Source organism: Podarcis filfolensis (assembly GCF_964270895.1).
Source record: "Podarcis filfolensis genome assembly, chromosome: 1".
Lineage (NCBI taxonomy): Eukaryota > Metazoa > Chordata > Lepidosauria > Squamata > Lacertidae > Podarcis > Podarcis filfolensis.
Genome location: NC_139604.1, coordinates 38,682,185 through 38,702,417, shown reverse-complemented (window position 1 = coordinate 38,702,417; position 20,233 = coordinate 38,682,185). Strand labels below are relative to the sequence as shown.

General features: G+C 40.3%; 1 protein-coding gene across 3 annotated transcripts in view; it reads right to left on the bottom strand.

Moving 5' to 3' along the window:
* LRP1B (LDL receptor related protein 1B) overlaps positions 1-20,233 on the bottom strand; it is a 764,381-nt gene that overhangs the window by 208,122 nt on the left and 536,026 nt on the right. For all 3 annotated transcript variants that reach the window (XM_083581632.1, XM_083581633.1, XM_083581634.1), the window contains 4 exons: positions 13,308-13,530; positions 10,339-10,510; positions 2,839-2,982; positions 555-791 (listed from right to left, as the gene is read on the bottom strand). In XM_083581632.1, coding sequence (XP_083437758.1) covers positions 555-791; positions 2,839-2,982; positions 10,339-10,510; positions 13,308-13,530 — 776 coding nt within the window. The remainder of the gene's footprint in view (positions 1-554; positions 792-2,838; positions 2,983-10,338; positions 10,511-13,307; positions 13,531-20,233) is intronic.

The following is a 20,233-nucleotide window of genomic DNA, read 5'->3' as shown; positions in this document are numbered from 1 at the left end:
ATGGAATGTGTTCTTGATCTCTGATATTGCCTCCTTCTTGCCTGACTGTATGTAGAAACTGGCCTAACACATTGCTCTACCCGGTGTTGCATCTCTTCCCACCACTGGCACATCCTGCATGTGGCCCCTGGAATGTGGCCCGTGGGCTGAAAAAGGTTCCCCATCTCTGACTTTGATCATCTGGGAACATTTTACTCAGGGCACCACACCTTACATATGGCCACGAACCCCAAATAGGCACGTTGTACACCACTTAGAAAAATTTAAAATATTAAGCCACTTACAAATACTTTTTGAAGAAATGAAGTGATTTAAAGCAGGATTTCCCAAACTTGGGTCTCCAGCGGTTTTTGGACTACAATTCCCATCATCCCTGACTACTGGTCCTGCTAGCTGGGGATGATGGGAGTTGTAATCCAAAAACAGCTGGAGACCCAAGTTTGGGAAACCCTGATTTAAAGCATCGAAACATGGACACAAAGTAGGTGCCAAGTTCTTGCAAATGCTTGGGTGAAATTTTATGTTTATACGAAATCCTTCTAAGTTCCACCTACCATCCTTCAAGATTGTCTCCCGCTCAGAGCCATCAATTTTTTGACGTCCAATCAGGAAGCTCGTAGTGTCAGCAAAGTATATGTAATTGGTCTCAGCATGAAAATCCAGAGCTCGAGGATTAACCAGGTTTTCTATGGGGATCATATATTCATCAGCTACTTTGGTATTCAGGTCCATTCCCCGTATTATTCCCGGGCGTCCCTTGCCATAAAACAGGAACAACTCATTCTTTGGTCCTGCATAAGAAAGATTACAAACATAAACCACCAATGCTGCCTAATTTCTTTACACTGAATACTGTCACTGTTTAATTAAATGGTGCAATTAGTGTTTCCCCCCCAAATCTAAACCCAAAATTAAGCTCCCAAATATTCTGAATGTATCTGAACTCAATATGACTGGTTAATTGCATTATCTTAATTAAAACACAAATTACTTCTGTGACTGAGTTATATCTAATTAATCACTGCCTTTTCTGTAACAATACATGTTTTAAAAACCGAATCGACCATAGGATAACATTAGAGCCAGGGTAAAATGGCCTGTTATAATCTTGCAGGCATTCTCCAAGTCATTAGGATCTATTAACAATACCAGTACAGTAAACTTTAGCAAACAGACAAAAATGTGCAACGCAAAGGACTGCAATTTCAACTGTTCATATCTGTGCAAATGATGCATTCTGCCAAAATGAAAAACATAACATACAAAAATCAATCATGTTGTTTCTTTCTTAAATAGTAGCCCATTTCGTAACTTGGGGCCTTGAAAGTCTCCTTCTGTATAAACTATACAGTATTTAAGATCTTCCACTTAACACCGTGAGCATGTTTTTGTAGAGCCACATTTGTCCAGCAAATAGAACACTGGACTGGAGGCCTGCATTTAAATAATTTCTTACTTAGTCATCTCCTGGCTTTTATAAGCCATTCCCTTTTAGCCGTTCTGAAGATCGCTTCACAAAGCTATGTCCCAGGCTGGATTACTGCAGTGTGTTCAATCTGAGTCTGCCATTGAAAAACGTTCTGAAGATCAACTGACACAGAGCAGCCTTTGCCAACCTTGTGCCCTCCAGATGTTTTTAGACCACAGCCATCTGTGCAAAGCTGGAACTGAGGTGAGCTGTAGTCCAAATATATCTAGAGGCACCCAGGCTGACCAAGGCGGGTATAAATAAACATTCTGTTTATATCACTCTCATGCCATTTCAAGTGCTTTGGTTGCTCATTTGCTTTTGGGATCATTCCAAAGTGCTGGTTCTGACCATTAATATCTAAATGGTCTGGAATCAGGATACCTAAGGAACTTGCTCAGATGGTATCCCATTGCCATCTCATGCACAACGAGTGAGGAAGCCAGGCATGGTCTTTTTCTGACGACAATATTTAGGCTGTGGAAGTCTTCATCAAAGGTATTTGCATACCTGCCTCAATGCACACCTTTTGAAAGGCGAGCACTCAAAAATACAAGAAGCCAAACCTTGGCTATTTGGAAAACGTTTGGATAAAATTAAGTATGTAGTGTCAACTTTTGTCTACATTTATATGGGCTTTGTCTTTATCGATTTGGTAAACTTCTGCTTTTGTGAACTGCCTTCAAGATTATTGCAGGAAATGTGAAATATTAATATTTTAATGAGTAAGAAGAACAACAGATGCTATGGACTACAGCCAGTACAAAGGAGGAGGAGGAAAATGCTTCTACAAAGCTACCTGAAAGTTTCCACTTAGCAAAATGTTGAGAATATAATGCTGTTGCCGTGAGCTCTGGGTCAGTATGATTTCGGTGAAAGCAAAGGAAGTGCAAACATTTCACGTAATTTGCACGAACCAAATCCAGTTTATAAAGGCAGCAAATGTATTAGCATATGTAAATCAATAAGTTATAGGACTTTTGTTGTTGTTACAAATTAATGATGACTGAGAGCCCTTAATGCAGCCTGAGAAGGATTTTGTAGGATTAAGACAAAGACTTATCACAATAGCATATTGTAGGAGACAAGGATAACCAGATAAAGCAGAATGTTTCAATTGCTGTTATCATTCTGCCACAGGACTAATTTACTCACCTCTGCTGCTGCAAAGCCAAACCCAAGCCAAAAAACTTACACCAGCAAATAAAAACAGGATGGGGGTAAAATGGCAGGTGCATATTGCCAAGCACATTTCATCAACTATCACTTAAGGTTAGCACTGCTGCTGTTGATGATGATGTTAATTAACACTCAGAATCCCACTCTGAAATATTAGCTGCTGGCAAAGTGTTTGATTTTAAACAACATACTTTTGCATGACCTGCCATCACTTCCCAAGACGAAACCCATCCTGCAGCGACAAGTCCTGGCTTTGTAGCTGCTGCTGAGCAAACAGATGTGTGAGCAGCCCCCTGGCATTCCATATGGGTCTAGTTCACATGCATGGTTCCTGACTGCAACAAATGAAAAACAGCAGGTTAGAAATCCTTTTAAAGCATCACTGTCATATGCATCAGTGTGGAGAGAGAACTTCGGTGACAAGACACACTTGAATGCCACGTCTTTGTTGCCCCCCCCCCGCCACACACACACTCCCAGCAGCAAAGAGGGTTTAATAAAAGGAAGGCAGCATGTAGTCCACAAACAGTAAATACTACCTATTTGGGATAATCTTTATGGATTCAAGCACTGTTCACATATATATTCTTTACTCGTGATTATATTACAGTGGAAATTATAACATTTTGGAAAAGTGTGCACTGCATGATCTCAGCTGCTATTGTTAATTACTGTTCTTCAGTGATCCATGTCTACTCTTAGTGTTGCTGGATAAAGAATAAATGGAAATTAATGTATTTTTCATCTTTTGTTGGAAGCTGCCCATAAGTTGTTGTTGTTGTTGTTGTTGTTGTTGTTGTTGTTGTTGTTGCTGCTGCTGTTGTTGTTGTTGTTGTTACTTGCCCTGGCTCATACAGCACTGCTATTCAGATTTTGTGAATAACTGTTGTACAACTACTATGGGTGACAGTTCATGTTGTACATCTCCACTGATCCTAAAACCCACATTTCCCCTTGATCATATTTTAGTACAAATTTTAGTCTAGCTTGTAAAACTTTACCACATTCATTCATTGATTCTTTAAAGGCTGGGTGTTTCCATACTAGGATGACAGGATACAACCTGGAAATGGGCTATACAGTGGTACCTCGGGTTACAGATGCTTTGGGTTACAAACTCCACTAACCAGGAAGTGGTTGTTCCGGGTTAAGAACTTTGCCCCAGGATAAGAACGGAAATCATGTGCCAGCGGCGCAGCAGCAGTGGGAGGCCCCATTAGCGAAAGTACGCCTCAGGTTAAGAACCGTTTCAGGTTAAGAACAGACCCCGCATGGGACAATAATAATAAAGATATATCTGTCTATCTATCTATCTATCTATCTATCTATCTATCCAGAACGAATTAAGTTCTTAACCTGAGGTATGTTCTTTCAAATCACCAGATTAAACAGGGAAAATAGTGACTCACCAGTTCTTTCTCTAATTTCTCTCCCTGCCTTGTAATGAGTAGATCTCCATATATATCATAGAGCAGGAAGAGGAGGGCAACAGCCAGAAGATCCAGGTAACAATTGAGGGGACCCAGCTGTATTGCCTACTTGTAATGTGGTTTTAAAGGGGCAAATCTAAGATGATTAACCTGGAAACCCTGTTCTTTAATGGTCTGCTTTTGCAGCCCTTTTAAAAAACAAAAAAGGTAAATATTAATGAGGTTTCCTCTTCATTTACTGCAATACACTGCCACTTATTTCTTTATCTTTCTTCTTCAAAAGATAAGCACTAACACTCTGAGGAACTGGTACAAACATTTCCCATTTGTTTTAAAGGAACAAGCAGTTTTAAAGTAACCATAACAAGTCTATCCCTCCTGCTAAAATTTGTTTTGAAGTAACCATAATAAGCCTATCCCTCCTGCTATAAAGTTGTCCCTCATTTGCTTTGTTCCTATCTTATACCAGAGATTCAAGACTGACCCCATTGCTCCCATTTCTTAACTAACAACAACCAGTGGCGTAGCGTGGGGGGTGCAGGGGGGGCGGGCCGCACCGGGCGCAACATCTGGGGGGTTAGGGTTAGGGGGCGCAAATCCACGGGTTAGGGGGCACAAATCCATGGGTTAGCGGGCGCAAATTACTTGCCTTGCCCCGGGTGCTGACAACCCACGCTACGCCACTGATAACAACAATAATCACTTCCTGTATAAGGAGTGTTAAGAAATACAATGTTGAAACATATGTACAAAGTGTCTGGTAACTAAGATTCCCTTATATGTTACACTGCAGGAGCTACTTTCCCATGGTTACAACCCACAACACTGCTATAATGTTTAAAGGCTCGTAGCCATGTGAACAGGACAAATAATACAGATCCCTTACCACCTGGTTGTGCTCTCTCTGATCCTACTTTCACAATAAGAACCTGATCCACTGGCCAGACTCGTGAAAAAGGCACTCAAAACACTGATGTTTAAAAGGCATATGATAAGAGGAGTAATACACTTTAGCTCTGCCACTGTAGGGATTCCATACTTAATGCTGACAGCTTTACTGTGCCACTGTAATATAACTGTTCAAAGGACACTCACGTCATTTTTTAAAATGCATGTTTGCCGTAAAATATAAAACACAATATAATTCTAATCCAAAAATCCTAAACTGGCAATAAGTAGTGAGGAAACATCCCAGCTCACGGTATAAAACTCAGTGAGGGATTCCACATTGCACCACAGCAATCATTTTGCCATCACAAACTTTTCAGTCTACCATACATATGATCCTGCCTCTCCTCCCCCTGCATGCTTTTCTGAGGGTTCTCTGCCCCCCCCTTAAAAGCCAATTTGAGGGAGCCAAGTGCAGGGGGAGGAGAGGTGAGAAAGCCTCATTGCAGTAACATAAGTCCTTGTGATAACTTCCACTAGTGGGACCTGTTAGCTGATCCTGCCCTTAAAAGGTAAAGGTAAAGTACCCCTGGCAGTTAAGTCCAGTGACAGATGACTCTGGGGTTGTGGCACTCATATCGCTTTACAGGCCGAGAGAGCCAGCGTTTGTCCGCAGACAGTTTTTCTGGGTCATGTGGCCAGCATGACTAAGCCGCTTCTGGTACAATGGGGCATCAAAACCAGAGCAGAGCATGGAAACACCATTTACCTCCCTGCCAGAGCAGTACCTATTTATCTACTTGCACTTTTTGGTGTGCTTTTGAACTGCTAGGTTGGCAGGAGCAGGGACAGAGCAACGGGAGCTCACCCCATCACGGGGATTTGAACCGCCGACCTTCTGACTGGCAAGCTCAAGAGGCTCAGTGGTTTAGACCACAGTGCCACCCGCATCCCTTCGATCCTGCCCTTACAGCACAGCAATTAAAATAAATGCATCTCAGCCTATATAGCTGTCAGGCCACCTGCAACAAGTAGGCCTTCAGGGGCATTCAAACGGATTGGAGTGCAATAGCCATCTGGAGGTAAGATGATCATAAATTTCAGGGCCACCATTGAGAAGGCCCTCTCCTTTATGCCCACTAATCTCACCACCTTAAGAGGTAGGCAAATGACAACCGTTTCCACTTTAGATCTTAGCATGTGATCAGGTTAATATGGCACTGAGGACAGGGCTAGTCCTATAGCATATCATGACCACTACCATATTGTGATTTAGCTTGCCTGACTACTGAAGAGCAGTGAAAAATGTCAGGATGAAAATAAAATTCCTCCAGATCAGCAAATTACTGAAAGTGAAAGTTACGGTATATCACTTAATGTGTTCCACATTGGCAAGAGTTTAAGATGGGAAGGGTTTTTGCAAATCTTAATCTCTAGAACACCCAGGTACTCCTTTTTAGGAAAAGAAATAGAGGATGAATATATTTCCCCCAGTTTTGTCCAGGCTCAGTCACCATAATACAGACATAATATAAACGAAGTATTATTTGTTAAAAGACAAAGACATTATAGCTAAATCTCAGAATTATATAGTTATAATAAGTGTTATCACTGATTCAGGCCTCAGGTTAGAAAGAGTATAGGAGACAAGCACAGTAATTATTAAGGAAGATTCTTTTTTTTCTTTTTCTTTTTGCATTGGAAACCAGAGCAGCTGCATTTTTACACACTACCATCAGCTAGTACCCTATTTATTTCCAGGTTCCTGACCTAATAACGTTGGGAGAGCAGTTTCCCAAATTGTAGAAGTAGTTTGAGATAAAAATCCATTATACCAAACAATTTATAAAGATAAAGGGAACACTATCAAGTATAGTGTTCTGCAGACTTGCCTAAGCAGTTTTTGTATGGAGGCGCTTTCACGTTTGACGAGCCATGACTTGTTACTGACAAGCCATGATTGTTTTTTGGAATTTTTGGTTATGGGCTAGACGTGATTTTGTTGCAGGTGAATTTCAAGGTCACCAGTAGACACCCATGTTCATAAGGAATGATACTGATCTACAGGGCTATATTGCTTTTTAAGCACTGACTGTGGTTTTTCATTGTTGGTTACTCTACAGGAAATACAGAATGGGGCTCAAAAGAGATTGAGCAACAAAAAGAATATTGTACCAGAATACAAAATGGTAGAAATGAGAGTAATGCAGATATTTTATTGGAATCTTGGAGGACCAAATGGAATCTGTTGTAATCTTAACAGAAAAATAATAATTGCCAACTAGAATCATCAGATGGCAATGGCTCCAGTCCAGGTCTAGTCATGCACAATGAGCTCCTATGGGAATGTTTACCCCAGCCTCATCAAAAGAAAACACCCAGGTAGTTCAACTTGGACTGATGTGCATGCACATCTCTATTAGCTGCGCACATGGGAATGTTGCTTCTGTTCACAAATATCCTTTGGTGGATGGCGTTAATATTTCAGTCAAAGTACGGCCACTGGAGCAGCTCTTTGGGCAATGGTGATTGTTGTTTTCTCTACCTCCTGCTTCATATATATATATATATACATGTGTCCAAAGTCTCAGCTTTCAGCTTCATATACTTCTTAGTAATACCCATATTTTCATGATTTTCATTTCCAAAGGAGGAGCTGGCTAAGTTTCTTGTTTTCTAAATACACCAGTAACCTGTTTGTGTGAACTCTCAAGCATAAATATGAAATGTTTGATCTTGAAAGACCTAAAGTTGTATCCCAGCCACTGCTACATGACGTTAAATACCTTACTGGGAAAAATATGAAGGGAAAATAAAGCAAGTCCATTGCATAGGGAAATACAATACAAAATATTTTGTTATCAATAAAAGTGTTCACCCCCCTTTATTCCTGTTCTGTTTGCTTATAGTTTTTTTAAAAATAAAATAGAAAGGCTCACAAAGTTGATAACTGTAAAACAGCAAGATAAATAATACCCAACTGATATGGTAGTCAGCCCAGCAAACCTTAACAAGCAAAAACATATCAATTCAGAATAATATAATTGCAGAAGTATAGCAAATGGCACAAAAGGATAAAACGTAATTACAAAAGGTGCAAGAAGCAGCAGAGCATAATAATGTACTAGGCACACTCAAACCTCCCAACTCCCTCTGAGAGTGATAGAAAGTCATTTTGTAGCAATATAATTCTTCATGTGCTGACATCAGAGATCTGAACTTATAGGGTATATGGATGCTCTCTCATTCAAGATACATCAACGTCACACTTTACACAGCTTTTTGAATCCTTTGTACAAAAGTAACTCTTCTACAAATAGTGTGGCCACAAGTCTACATCGTTATGTTTACATATCCTGTTTGTGACAACAAATAAATCACAGCCATTTATTTTTTCTTCCGCTACTACTAACGGTTCCTTGGTGGGCAACCTATGTAAGATAAGAATCATAATGAAATTCATTGGATGGGAATCAACCAATGAGTCCTGTTAACAGAAGTCCTATGAAAGGTGTCAGGGAATCAGGAGCAGGAGCACTGGGGAGAGAGGAATTGGAGAGCGAAGGGGAAGAATCCGAGGGAAGCGTAGGGGAGTATGACAGTGGCCCGAGAGATTCCATGAGCTTCTCCAGCGAATCAGAAGATTCCCAGAAGGGGGCGCCGATGGTCAGAGCAAGGGGGGTCCCAGGGGGGACGCACCAGAAACAAGGAGCCAGAGGGGAACCCCAAAGCAGCAGTGGGGGATCGGGACCAGTTTCCCCACCAGAGCGTAGTGGGGGGGAAGAGTCACATGTGTCAGGGCCAGCGTCCCCTCCAGCGGGGAGAGGAGGTGAGTCAGGGCTGACCATGCCTCCAGCGGAGAGTGGGGGAATGGAGGGGAGGTCAGTTGCAGCTAGCCCCCCTGAAGGGGGAAGCAGTGACAGCAGCAGTGAAACGGTCAGGAGGAAAGCTGCTGGCTGGGCGCGTGCGCCAAGTTCAAATGTGCAGGCGCGGGGGACAGCAGGAGACCCGGATGGGGAACCAGCTCCTAAAGCCCGCCGGAGGGAGGGAGAAGGCTCAGGGGAATCAGCGTCAGAAGAGGCTAGAAAGGGCGAGACCCCGGCGGGCGGGCGGACCCAGAGGAGGAAAGAGCAGCGGAAAAGGTGGAGCAAGGCGAGGGTCTTAAACTGGTGTACGGGGGGAGGAGATTCAGAGGGATCATCAGCGGTCTGACAGTTGAGACGTAGAGCTGCGCGCTGCGGCTCTGGAAGTGAAACTGAACTTCAATAAAGACTTTTGTACTTAACAACGAAGCAGCGTTGGTCCTTTGTGAGCTGGGACCTTGGGCAGCTCTGACAAAAGGACACTTGCACAACAGGGTTTCCTCCTTCATCTCCATCTGTGCCCCCCACACTCCCAAAAATTGCCTGGGGCGTGGTCAGGAGAACCCTGGAACAGCATATAGGGAGAGGAAAGGGGGATCATATTTCTGGAAGGCCTAGATGCTTGCACTAATGGAATAATCAGAAGAGGGTGACACTGAATTCCTTCCATTGTGTTAAGAGTTAATTTTTAGCATTAATTTTATAGTTTTAAGAGAAGCATTAATGGGGACATTGGACCTGGTTGACAGGACTGTTTTCCTACCATGATACGACTGTGAAACAGTTATCTTGTGGGCATTCATATGGAACCCGTCCTTGTTAATGACTTTTCTACTTATCCTGTTGGACTAAAATTTTAAGTTCAGCTAATGTCTTGGTAGCTGTCTAGTGGAAATAATGGGAAACTAATTTAGAATAATAATTGTAGGTGTGTTTTCTGCCCCCTGTGTCTCATTATTCGAGGAAAGTAGTCATATGATTCAGCCATCCTCATAGCTTTATCTTCTAAATATGGTATGTCAAACTGACATGTTCATTTTCTTTGTGTTAAACTAGGAATGTGGAGAACCTGACCCTTTATTACAGAGTCTCTGCTTTTCAACACCATGGGCTCAGATACATACACAGAAACTCCACCAATTGCCTTGTTTTAGGGAACATTGGGTATGCACTGCATGTAAAACAAAATACACAAAACAAAGTATGTCCTGTGTTGGATACTGTCCATTGATTTGAATGAATTGTGCATTGGAATGCACAAATGTAATTCCAATCCCTACCCACACACCAACTTTTGGAACCGTTTGCACACTTGGGTATCAATCACTTTTCTCCCCAGCATAAGTGAAATTGAATGGAATCAGACAGAATGCAGGGTCACAATAATTGCCCATACCAGCAGAACCATGCCTACAGTGAAGAGTGAAACTGCTTCCCTGATTCCAAGGTCTACACTGTTTCCTTAAATCAAAGGTAGTAAAGGATAGCAGTGAAGTTGCTGGAGCCTTACCTGTTGGTTGGATTCTTGTGTGGTACACATGGATCTCTTGAGCATTTTCAAGTCTAATTAACATCTGTGTATCTGTGCCATTAAATCTGTTTATTTGTATGACACTGTAGTTATCCAAATTTGTTGCATACAAATAGTCTTCAAATACAGTCAGCCCATAAAGATGTCTAACCTGAGGGAAGAAAATATATAATTATTATCTGATCTTATCAATTTTTCCCTAATCAAATGGCAATGCAAGGCTACACACAGAAATGAAAAATGGGAGTCATATTTATAAAGTCAATATTTGTTAATGAAAAACTCATTAAGACTCAAACCACAAATGGATTCTGCTTTCTTTTTACTTACACAATATAATTTTGTTTTAAATTAACTCAGAAGAGTTGTAGAGAGGTTTAGATAAGTAAGAACATATCAGATGCCAAAGGGATTAGATCAAGCACAATAAGCTTTCTCCAACTGTGACCAATATTAAATACTTGAGCCTACATCAGGAGTTCATTAGAAGGAAATAACACAAAAGCAAGAATGATCCATGCTTCTGATGTAACTTCCTAAAGGCAGGGTAGAGCGACATGTTCAGCTAAATCATATGGACAGAAGCACATGGAATGAGAGCCAATAAACCATGTGGAGACACAAGTCCACAGCCTCACTTGATTCAGATGTCATGTCAAGAGAGTGGGTATCATCCACATAATGATAATAGTTCACCAAAAATTCCTGGATGATGCCACCCAGTGGCTTCATATAGATGTTAAAAGGCATGGGAACAAGATGGCACCCTGTGAAACCACATAGTACAAGCACCAGGAGGCTGAGTGAAAGTCCCCCAATGCTACTCACTGGAAGTAATCCTGTAGGTAAGAGCAGAAGCACCATATGAGTTCCATCTCATAAGAGCCATTCTAAAAGAATATCACGGTCGTTGGTATCAGAAGTTGCTGAGAGATCCAACAGAAGCAGCAGGGTGACACTCATGCTGCCCCCCTCTTTAATTTAGGTCATCAACCATGGTGACCAAGACTATTTTAGTGCTAAAACAAACCCTGAACAGGTCAGATAATCCATTTCTTCCAAGCATGCCTGAAGCTGTCCAGTCACCATCCTATCACCTTGCCCCAAAGAGGAAAAATTGTAACTTAGCAGTAATTCTTCTATACATCTGTGTCTTAGCATGGTTTCCTGAGGAATGGGAGCCTGCACACCTATAGTCAGCATCACTACCCTCCCACAAGGATGTATTAATCACCTCCTGGAACTACTCTATCAATCTATTCTGTCCAGCTTTCACAACTGATGAACTGTGGCCAAGGACACAGGAGGTAGGCCACATCCCTTCAAGCTCCTTGTCTACAATTTCAGCCCACAACAACTAAAAGGGTCTAAAACAATAGAACCAGAGTGTGCTGGACACCCTCTCTGATACTGTAACTATACCACCATAAAATTTGCAACAAATCTTAATGACTTTGTCCTCAAAGTACCTTGCAAATCTGTCACAGCAGGCATCAGAGAATTTTGTTGCCCCCAACTCTACCTTTAGCTAGCCTATTTCCCACCCCGAAAACCTCTACAAGTTGCTATTTCAACTTGAAAACTCAACAATGGCAGAGAAGTAAGATTTCTTTTCTGCTATCACTGACACATGATAGGCAAGCTTGTGTGCGCCTATCTGTGTTCAGTCATACTCAGAAATTTCTGCCATCTGCTCTCCAGCCATCATCCAGCTTATTTAACTGCCTGCAGCTATCTCTCCCCCCCCCCCCGCCCCAAGAAAAACCCAGGGAGCTGATCAGGATCTGCAATGTCAGAGAGGATGCTTAGGAGCAACGTTGTAAATAGCTCTACTGCCATTCCACAGCAAGACAAAGGCCTTAGCAGGAACCGCCACAACAATTCCCCAGAACATTCAAGCTCTGTCAGTCTATAAATCTCTTGGGTGGGGGTATATCATCTTAATCCTATCCCTTCCAAAAATCAGGATAACCTGCCACTGAAAAATCTACTCCAAAACTCAGGGTTTCTGAGAAAGTGAAAGGCACTACTGCTGGGAGACTAGTGTGAGAATGTGCATAATGCAAATGCATGAGATAGATACAACAACAACAAAAAATCTTATGTAGAATGAAATCTAATCCTTTGACATTCCTGTTGTGATTTAAAACTGTGTCCTACTAATACTCCCTTGTGGATTTCATTTGAGCCTGTTGACAACAGTAGTTTTTCTCAGCCCACCCTGAATTTAGTTTAGATTAGCTTTTCATATGCTATCATATATATACATATGCAAGCTGAGTTTAAATCAGCAGGTACACAACTGGAGGTCTGAATAGGCTGACCAAAATTTGCAACTGTCACAGGCTCAAAGAACTGTACAATACAGAGTCTTCCCAAAGCAAGGACAATTCCTAATGCTTGATGATTCCTTGTATCAAGAGGCCTGTTGGAGATGTGAATTTGGCAGAGATCAACACATGAGCTTCACTGTATGCTCACTTTGCGAATTAGTTCACACCATTAGATTATTTGAAATTACTCTGAGGAGCAAAACTGTATGGGGTCCAAGAGATGAAAAGCCACTTACTTCCATCACATACCTGGGCTGTGTATTATGCATGCTCATTTCTCACGCTACTACAATTTTGTTTACTACAATTTAAAAACCTGCATTTCTGGGTCTTGAGTTTGGCAGTTTCACGAAGTCCATGCTGAATTGATATTGAATCACATTTTCATCATAAATGCTCAAAAATCCATGTAGAATTTAGTATACAGCGGTAGCCAGGCAGTCAACACTTGCCTCACTTATAGGCTCACGTTGTTGTTTGCTAAAAATTATGAAACAGTCTTTCTGTAAAGTATTTCAGTGGACACAATAATTGCCATTAGGAAATGCTAAAACTATGAACATTCACAACACATGCATACACACATGTAAGTATATATGGAAACATAGTACTTACAAGTCGTCCTTTGATTATTGTGTGTCTGTTGTGTCCCTGGTAGTCAACAACTTCTACAGAGTCCAGATAGACATCTACCCAGTAAACGTATTTACTGATCAGGTCTAGAGTAAGGGCAGTAGGCTGCTCTATTTTAGATACTACTATCCTTGTTCTGTTCATCCCATCCATGTCACATCTCTCAATTTTAGCAACATTCCCATAGTCGGTAAAGAAGAGTTTTCTGTGAAATAACATTAAGGCACATTTTAAAAATTACGCATTTTTGACAGGAAGCAAAACCACAAGGTTTATTCCCTGAAAGAAAAGGTCTCTCTCTTAAATTAGTATTTAAATATATTAACTTTTAGAAGAATAGCTGTTTCAACCCATTTTTAGGGGGGGGGGGAATAAAGGTGCAATCCAAACTCCTCCTCCTTGCCAGTGAGGCTTTGCATCCATGGAATCAGTAGCAGAATGTGAGAGGGGCAGCGTGAACTGGCCAAAATTGGGCCTCATGATGTTGCATGACGGCAATGGGACTGGCTTGGATCCACGCGATTCTGGGTTGGTTTAATTCCATCCCCATCCCCAGCACATCCTTGGAACAAGGCCTTTCAGTGGTTACAATCAGTGGGCAGCCCATTCAACGTCACTCCCACCTGCACATTTGGCAAGGCCAAAGGCAGAGTGCTGCATAAAAAACTCATGCTTGCATCAGTTTGGTAGTGGTGGCCAGCAGATGGTCAGCTCAGATGGGAATGTTCAGCAGAGGGCCACTTCCACCTAATCCAACCTCACCCGCCCCCAGTCCAGAATAAGGAGGGTGTGGATTGCACCGCAAGAGTCTTGTGGCACCTAAAGACTAAAGAAAGTATAATAGTGTAAGTTAGTGCCACAATAAAACAGCCTTTTAAGATGCTAAAATATTTTCATTGTTTTTAAACCTTGGCAGCTCATAAATTGCAATATTAATGAATATCAAAATGTTAAAAAACCCAACCTAGTTATGGTATTCAACTTTTACTCAGAGTAGAACCATTGAAATGAAAGAACATGACTGTTAGGAGTATTAACTTCAAGGGATCTTCTCTGAGTAAAAGCTGAATACCAACCTAGGTAACAAAAATTATAACGATTCTACTTTATGTTTACAGAAGAATGACTGTTATAATCTTGAATACTGAAAAGTTAATTCCATAATTTTTTTTGTTTAATTTGTATACCGTCATTCCTCAAAGTAAGTGGCGGCAGTGTATATGAGGTAAATGATTTTCTCAGCCTTTGAAGTAGGTTAGACTAAGAGAAAATTAGTTGCCTGAGGTCGTACAATATACTTCCTAGTTAAAGAGAGTTTTGAACTCCCACCTCTACAACCCTTTCTTATACAACAGCAATATATGTTACAAAAATGCAGAAAATAGACACATCAATGTTGTTGATAGTGGAAAATAGAAAATTTGAGGCTAAATACAAAAGACAGAGAGATACCAGGCCAAAGCTATGCATGACTTATTTAGGCTCAACTGACAATGTTGTCCTCATGCATATTCAGAACACAAAATTTAAATTATGGCTTTGTGAATATAGTTTTCAGTAGTACAGAGCGGCAGAACAGCAAAGTAATTAAGCAGCTGTAAAAGTAAATGTGAGCTATTGACAAATAATACACGCAGAAGTAATCCAGAGTTCATGACTATCTCATCTTTCGCAAAGCGTAACATCTCACAGAAGGCACACTATTGACACATTAGTCTTATCCATTTTGAAAGAGAGAGAAAAAAGCTGCTAAGCCTTGAAAAAGCTCTACTGCATTTATCTCTCAATAGATTTGACTCACTGATTCATTCAGTATAAGACTAACAAGAATCTATCAAACGTACCTCCAAAGCTTCTAAGCCTGATATTTGATTAGCAACCACTATGTTTAGTAAACACAAATCAATTTCAATTAGCCTGACAATATTTTAACAAGATTACTTTCTCATGAGACTAAATTACATTTGTAAATAGAAGACCAACTTGCCATGACTTTTAACACTATAAAGAATAATCCGATTTCGAGAGACTGAATGTTATAATATTGCTGTGCAAATCAATGAGATGATTTTCCAGTAAAGGGCTGCTAAGTACTAGAATTTGAAGAAAAGACCTGAGTTGATGATGATTAAGTATTTTTTAAGTTAGTAGGATTTAGCCAATCTAAATATTGTGTCATCCCACCAAGGGCATGATCCAGTTAAAGTTAAGTACTTGTAAATCCCATCGATTTCAGTTAGAGAGACTTAAGAATGCACTTTGCAGAATCAGACCGTAAGTCCGGTAAAGGTCAATGGTTTTCTTCAAACTGTGTTCAGAGGAACTCTGGGGTTCTTTGGAAATTTATCTGAGTTTCCACAGTTAGGAACAGTAATGATGGGAAAGCTTTTCTTAAAGGCTGCTTGCTACTATTGATCTAGAGATGAATGGCAATGGTGGACTTGCCAGTACTCCACATGAATGTATTATGCAACCTAGAACATGCCCCAGAATTCTCTGCAACATTCAGAGGTCTTTTTTTTCCCCAAATGGTCATGGATTCCCCAGTAGACAGGATATTGTGAAATGATTCCTAGAGGGTAGAAATTTGACACCCATTCTCCTCCGCAGGTAACACCTGTGTTATTTGAAAGATGTCACTAAGCATACTTATAATTACTGGAGTAAAGTGCTGCATCTATGTGGACAATTTAAGTGGTTGAAACGTGTAAAACAGGTCTCAAACACAACTTATGACTAGAATATCATGGACAAATCTCGAAAACAAATTTCATAGACTGACAAGGCTATAGACTAGGTTTAGCAGACATTTTCCCACTGAAGTATCACAGATGGCTGTGGTTTCATTCCGGATATGGCAAGTGGCCATGAATTTGTTAATTACTGGAAACAAATCTGGTTTACTACAGTGTTATTTATGATTGTTATTTTCTGCACTTATCCCTTCCAAACTGAATAATGCAATGAAACATGAAGCAGAGGGTAGAAGAGGAAATAACAACGTAAGTTATGTTATAAAATGTGTCTCCTCTTTTTACTCATCAACGGCACTAAGAGCAGACTACAAAATATAAGAAAATACAGCAACAAAAATATACAACAGAAGCTACCATTTGCTATTTTTTGTTCTGTTTAGTTCTGGGCTGAACCTTTTTGGTTGACTTTTCTTTTGCCATTGAGGAGAAGACCAAATATGGTCCTAAAGAGAGTTAGTCACCTGATATGAACAAGGGGTCCAGTCTTAAAACATTTTTAAAGCACACAGAGACAGAGCACTGTAAGGCTCTATACATGCAAGGTCTGAGCACCTGCTGGAGTGACTGTTCACTACACTGGCTTGGAGCCTTAGGCCACCCCATACAAAAAGGGTGAGTATAACCCCCTTGCAAATTTCTTTGAAGATTTCCCACTCCTCCTCAAATTGTCCTCCAATTTTGTTGAGGACAAATGAACAGGAAAGTTATGGAGCAATTTTTAGCCCACTGTGATTTTTGTTGCTGAAATACTGCTTTTGTCAACGTTAGTGACAAAGCCTCCTGCCGTCTAGCTTCTTGTGCATAGTTGGAAAAGGCTGCAATCAATACATCTTCTGAAGAACAACTGCATCGTTCATTAACTTTGTTTGCTCTCTCAATCACCTTCATTATCATCAATAAGGGTCACAAGTTCTCATTATACATTTTATGAAGCCTGAATGGATATCAATGTAACTAACATCTTATTAATAACAACATTCCCTTTTCATCTCTTGGGAAATTGCTAACATAACTGAAGCTGCAGTCCTATATACGGTTACCTGGGAGTGACCCCTACTGAACACAGATAGACTCACTTGGAACAGTAAACATGCAAGGCTTTGTTCCTCCTGGAAAGGAAATCTTTTAAATAAAAACTTCAGGATATTTTAAAATTATTTTCAATTTTATATTTAAGTTGTTCAAAATAGCTTGGATCTTTTCATAAGAGACAAAAACAACCTGTATGTTTGTTGAATTTATGGCTACTTTTCAGAATATGCAGAACGTTTGGTGGTGATTATTTTTCTCATGTTCCACATACCATTTTAAGAAAGTACAATTTTTCCAGTTTTTGATTAAAATAAGACCTTCAGTTTAGAGACCAGATGAATTAAAGGAATATAGCAAGCTTTCACAGTAGATTTCTAAGATGGCAGGAGGTTAAGTTCTGACTCTATAGGTATTTATACACCTGCTAAGGAGCAAGTATCCTTTTCAAGCACTGAGTGGTCACAAAGGTATATACACATCAGTTAGGTTCTGGAAGAAGAGAATGAATGAATGAATGAACAGATGATAAAAAATTAAAATGCAAAATGCAAAACTGACTGGGTGCAGCTTATTTGAACGACTGGTTTCAGGTGTCCTTCAATGCATTTTAGGAAAATGATGATGAAAGATACCTAGCCTAACACAAAATGAAAGAGCTTATCTGTGTGGGCTTTCTCTTCCGCATAGTATAGCTTTGTTCTCACACAAGGTCTAGATCTTTTGCCCCACTATTGGATGTTAAGTGTCTAACAGTGTACAGTGGTACCTCGGGTTAAGTACTTAATTCGTTCCGGAGGTCCGTTCTTAACCTGAAACTGTTCTTAACCTGAAGCACCACTTTAGCTAATGGGGCCTCCTGCTGCTGCCGCGCCGCTGGAGCACGATTTCTGTTCTCATCCTGAAGCAAAGTTCTTAACCTGAAGCACTATTTCTGGGTTAGTGGAGTCTATAACCTGAAGCGTATGTAACCTGAAGCATATGTAACCCGAGGTACCACTGTACTAACTACTAATACGACACAGGTAGCTAATAAAGTAAATCACATGGACGCTTGCTATGTTGCTGAAACTTAAGGTTTGGCAGCTTTCTGTGTTCCATAATGCAAACAGCATGGGACCCTAGTATTCTCATGCCATAATGGCTAAACCATTCATCTTCAGTAAGGAGATTAACTGCAATCCTATACACGTTTACATGGCAGAAACTTCAATTGAGCTCTACAGAACTTACTTTTGAGTAGATGTGTATAGGATTGCACAGTAAAGACAGTATAATCCTGAAATATTGTCACATTCTGCAATGATGAAATTTATTACTGCTTCATCTGCTAATCTATCTAAATATAAATGAATGCCCTTTAAACTTAAACAATGCAATTAGCTTGAGCAGTTCTTGATATATTACAGCTACACCTTCCAGTTTCTTTCAGTTCTAAATAAAAGAGAAAAGGAAGGAAAATTGGGTTTCAGATATTTTATGAAATTGGTATTATTATTATTATTATTAGTTAAATTTCTATACCGCCCTGCATCTGATCACAATATAAAAACATATAAATACACACCAAAGTAACAAACAAAAACAATACCCCCAGTTAAAAATGCCATAGATTGCTGAATTAACTAAAGGCCTGGGAGAAGATGAATGCTTTTGCCTGGAGCTTAAAAATACGTAATGACGGCACCAGGAAAGCCTCCTTGGGGAGAGCATTCCACAAGCCAGGAACCACCACAGAAAAGGCCTGTTCTTGTGTTGCCACCCTCCGGACTTCTTGCAGAGGAGACACACAAAGAAGGGCCTCAGATGATGATCACAGCATCTGGGTCAAATGGGGAGAGGTGGTCCATGATGTCTTCTTCTTCTTCTTTGGCGATCACTCATGGTCCTTGAGGTATTGCAGTCCTGACCCTGTTTTACAACAGATGCCCTCAATTTCCCTCTCATGGTACCTGACAAACAGGCTTTCTTGTTTTCACCACTAGGACCACTGAGAGATGCCTTTTCCAATTTTAAACACATAGAGCCACCACCATCCATATTCTAAAACCTTATTCTGAACACATGGGCAATTCAAATGTATAGTATCATAAAGGTGAAAGAGAGATAACTCAGCTCTCCTTTGAGCAATTCAATAGCATTAGGAAGAACAGCTGCATGGAGGATAGGATCCGCTAAGTAAAGCTATGTTATACAACTCTAGATTTCTAATTTAATATATGTATTAAAGATTCAAGAGTTTCAAGGGATTCAAGGGAGAATTGCAGTTAGCATTAGAATAAAAAGATAGAACAATGTTGCTTAGCTAACCATTACATTCTAAAATGATTTCTCAGTGTTTTACCAGTCTGAATACAGTAGTCTTCTGAATATGGATGGAGATAAAAAAATTTATGTGGTAACTGTGGGAATCCAATCATGTCATGTATCATGTTTTTGTTTTGTTTTTCATGTGCACATGGATGGAAATACTTTGCATATTGTGGAGTTAATGACAATAACCCAGAGTTTTCTCCAACCTGCTGTCCTCCAGATGTTTTGGTCCAGAGTTCCCATCATATGGGCCAATGGAAATGCAGCCTGGGACCAATGTAAAATGTGGTCCTAAATATTCAGAAGGCATTAAATGGTTGAAGGCTGCTCTAAAAGGTTTAATTATGAGGAAGCATTTTTCCTCCTGGAACCAGGAACATAGAATACATGTGGAAATCTGCCTTGGGGCATATGGGTGACAGGAGGGGAGAGATGTTTAAAAGTAAAGAGAAGAGGAGGGTACATATTATATACGTATATATGTTCAACCTAGTCAAAATATTTAAAAGCTGACAAAATTAGTGATTTATAACAAAGCTAACCCCTTCCTCGTGTTGATATTGGTATCTCTCCATTTTTAGCAAGTGCGGTAATGCCAGCATTACTAGCAGATGAAGAAACAGCCGTGCCGTTAGTATACACTGCCTATTCACAGCAGAAACAGTTCAAATATGCTACAAATATTTATCCTGCAATCCATGGGGAAAGATCCAGGATTTAGAGAAACGAAAGTTTTGTAAAAAAAATTAATTATTTCCTTACAAGATCCCCACACCGTTATAAAAACATTACAGTTGGGGGTGGAGGTAG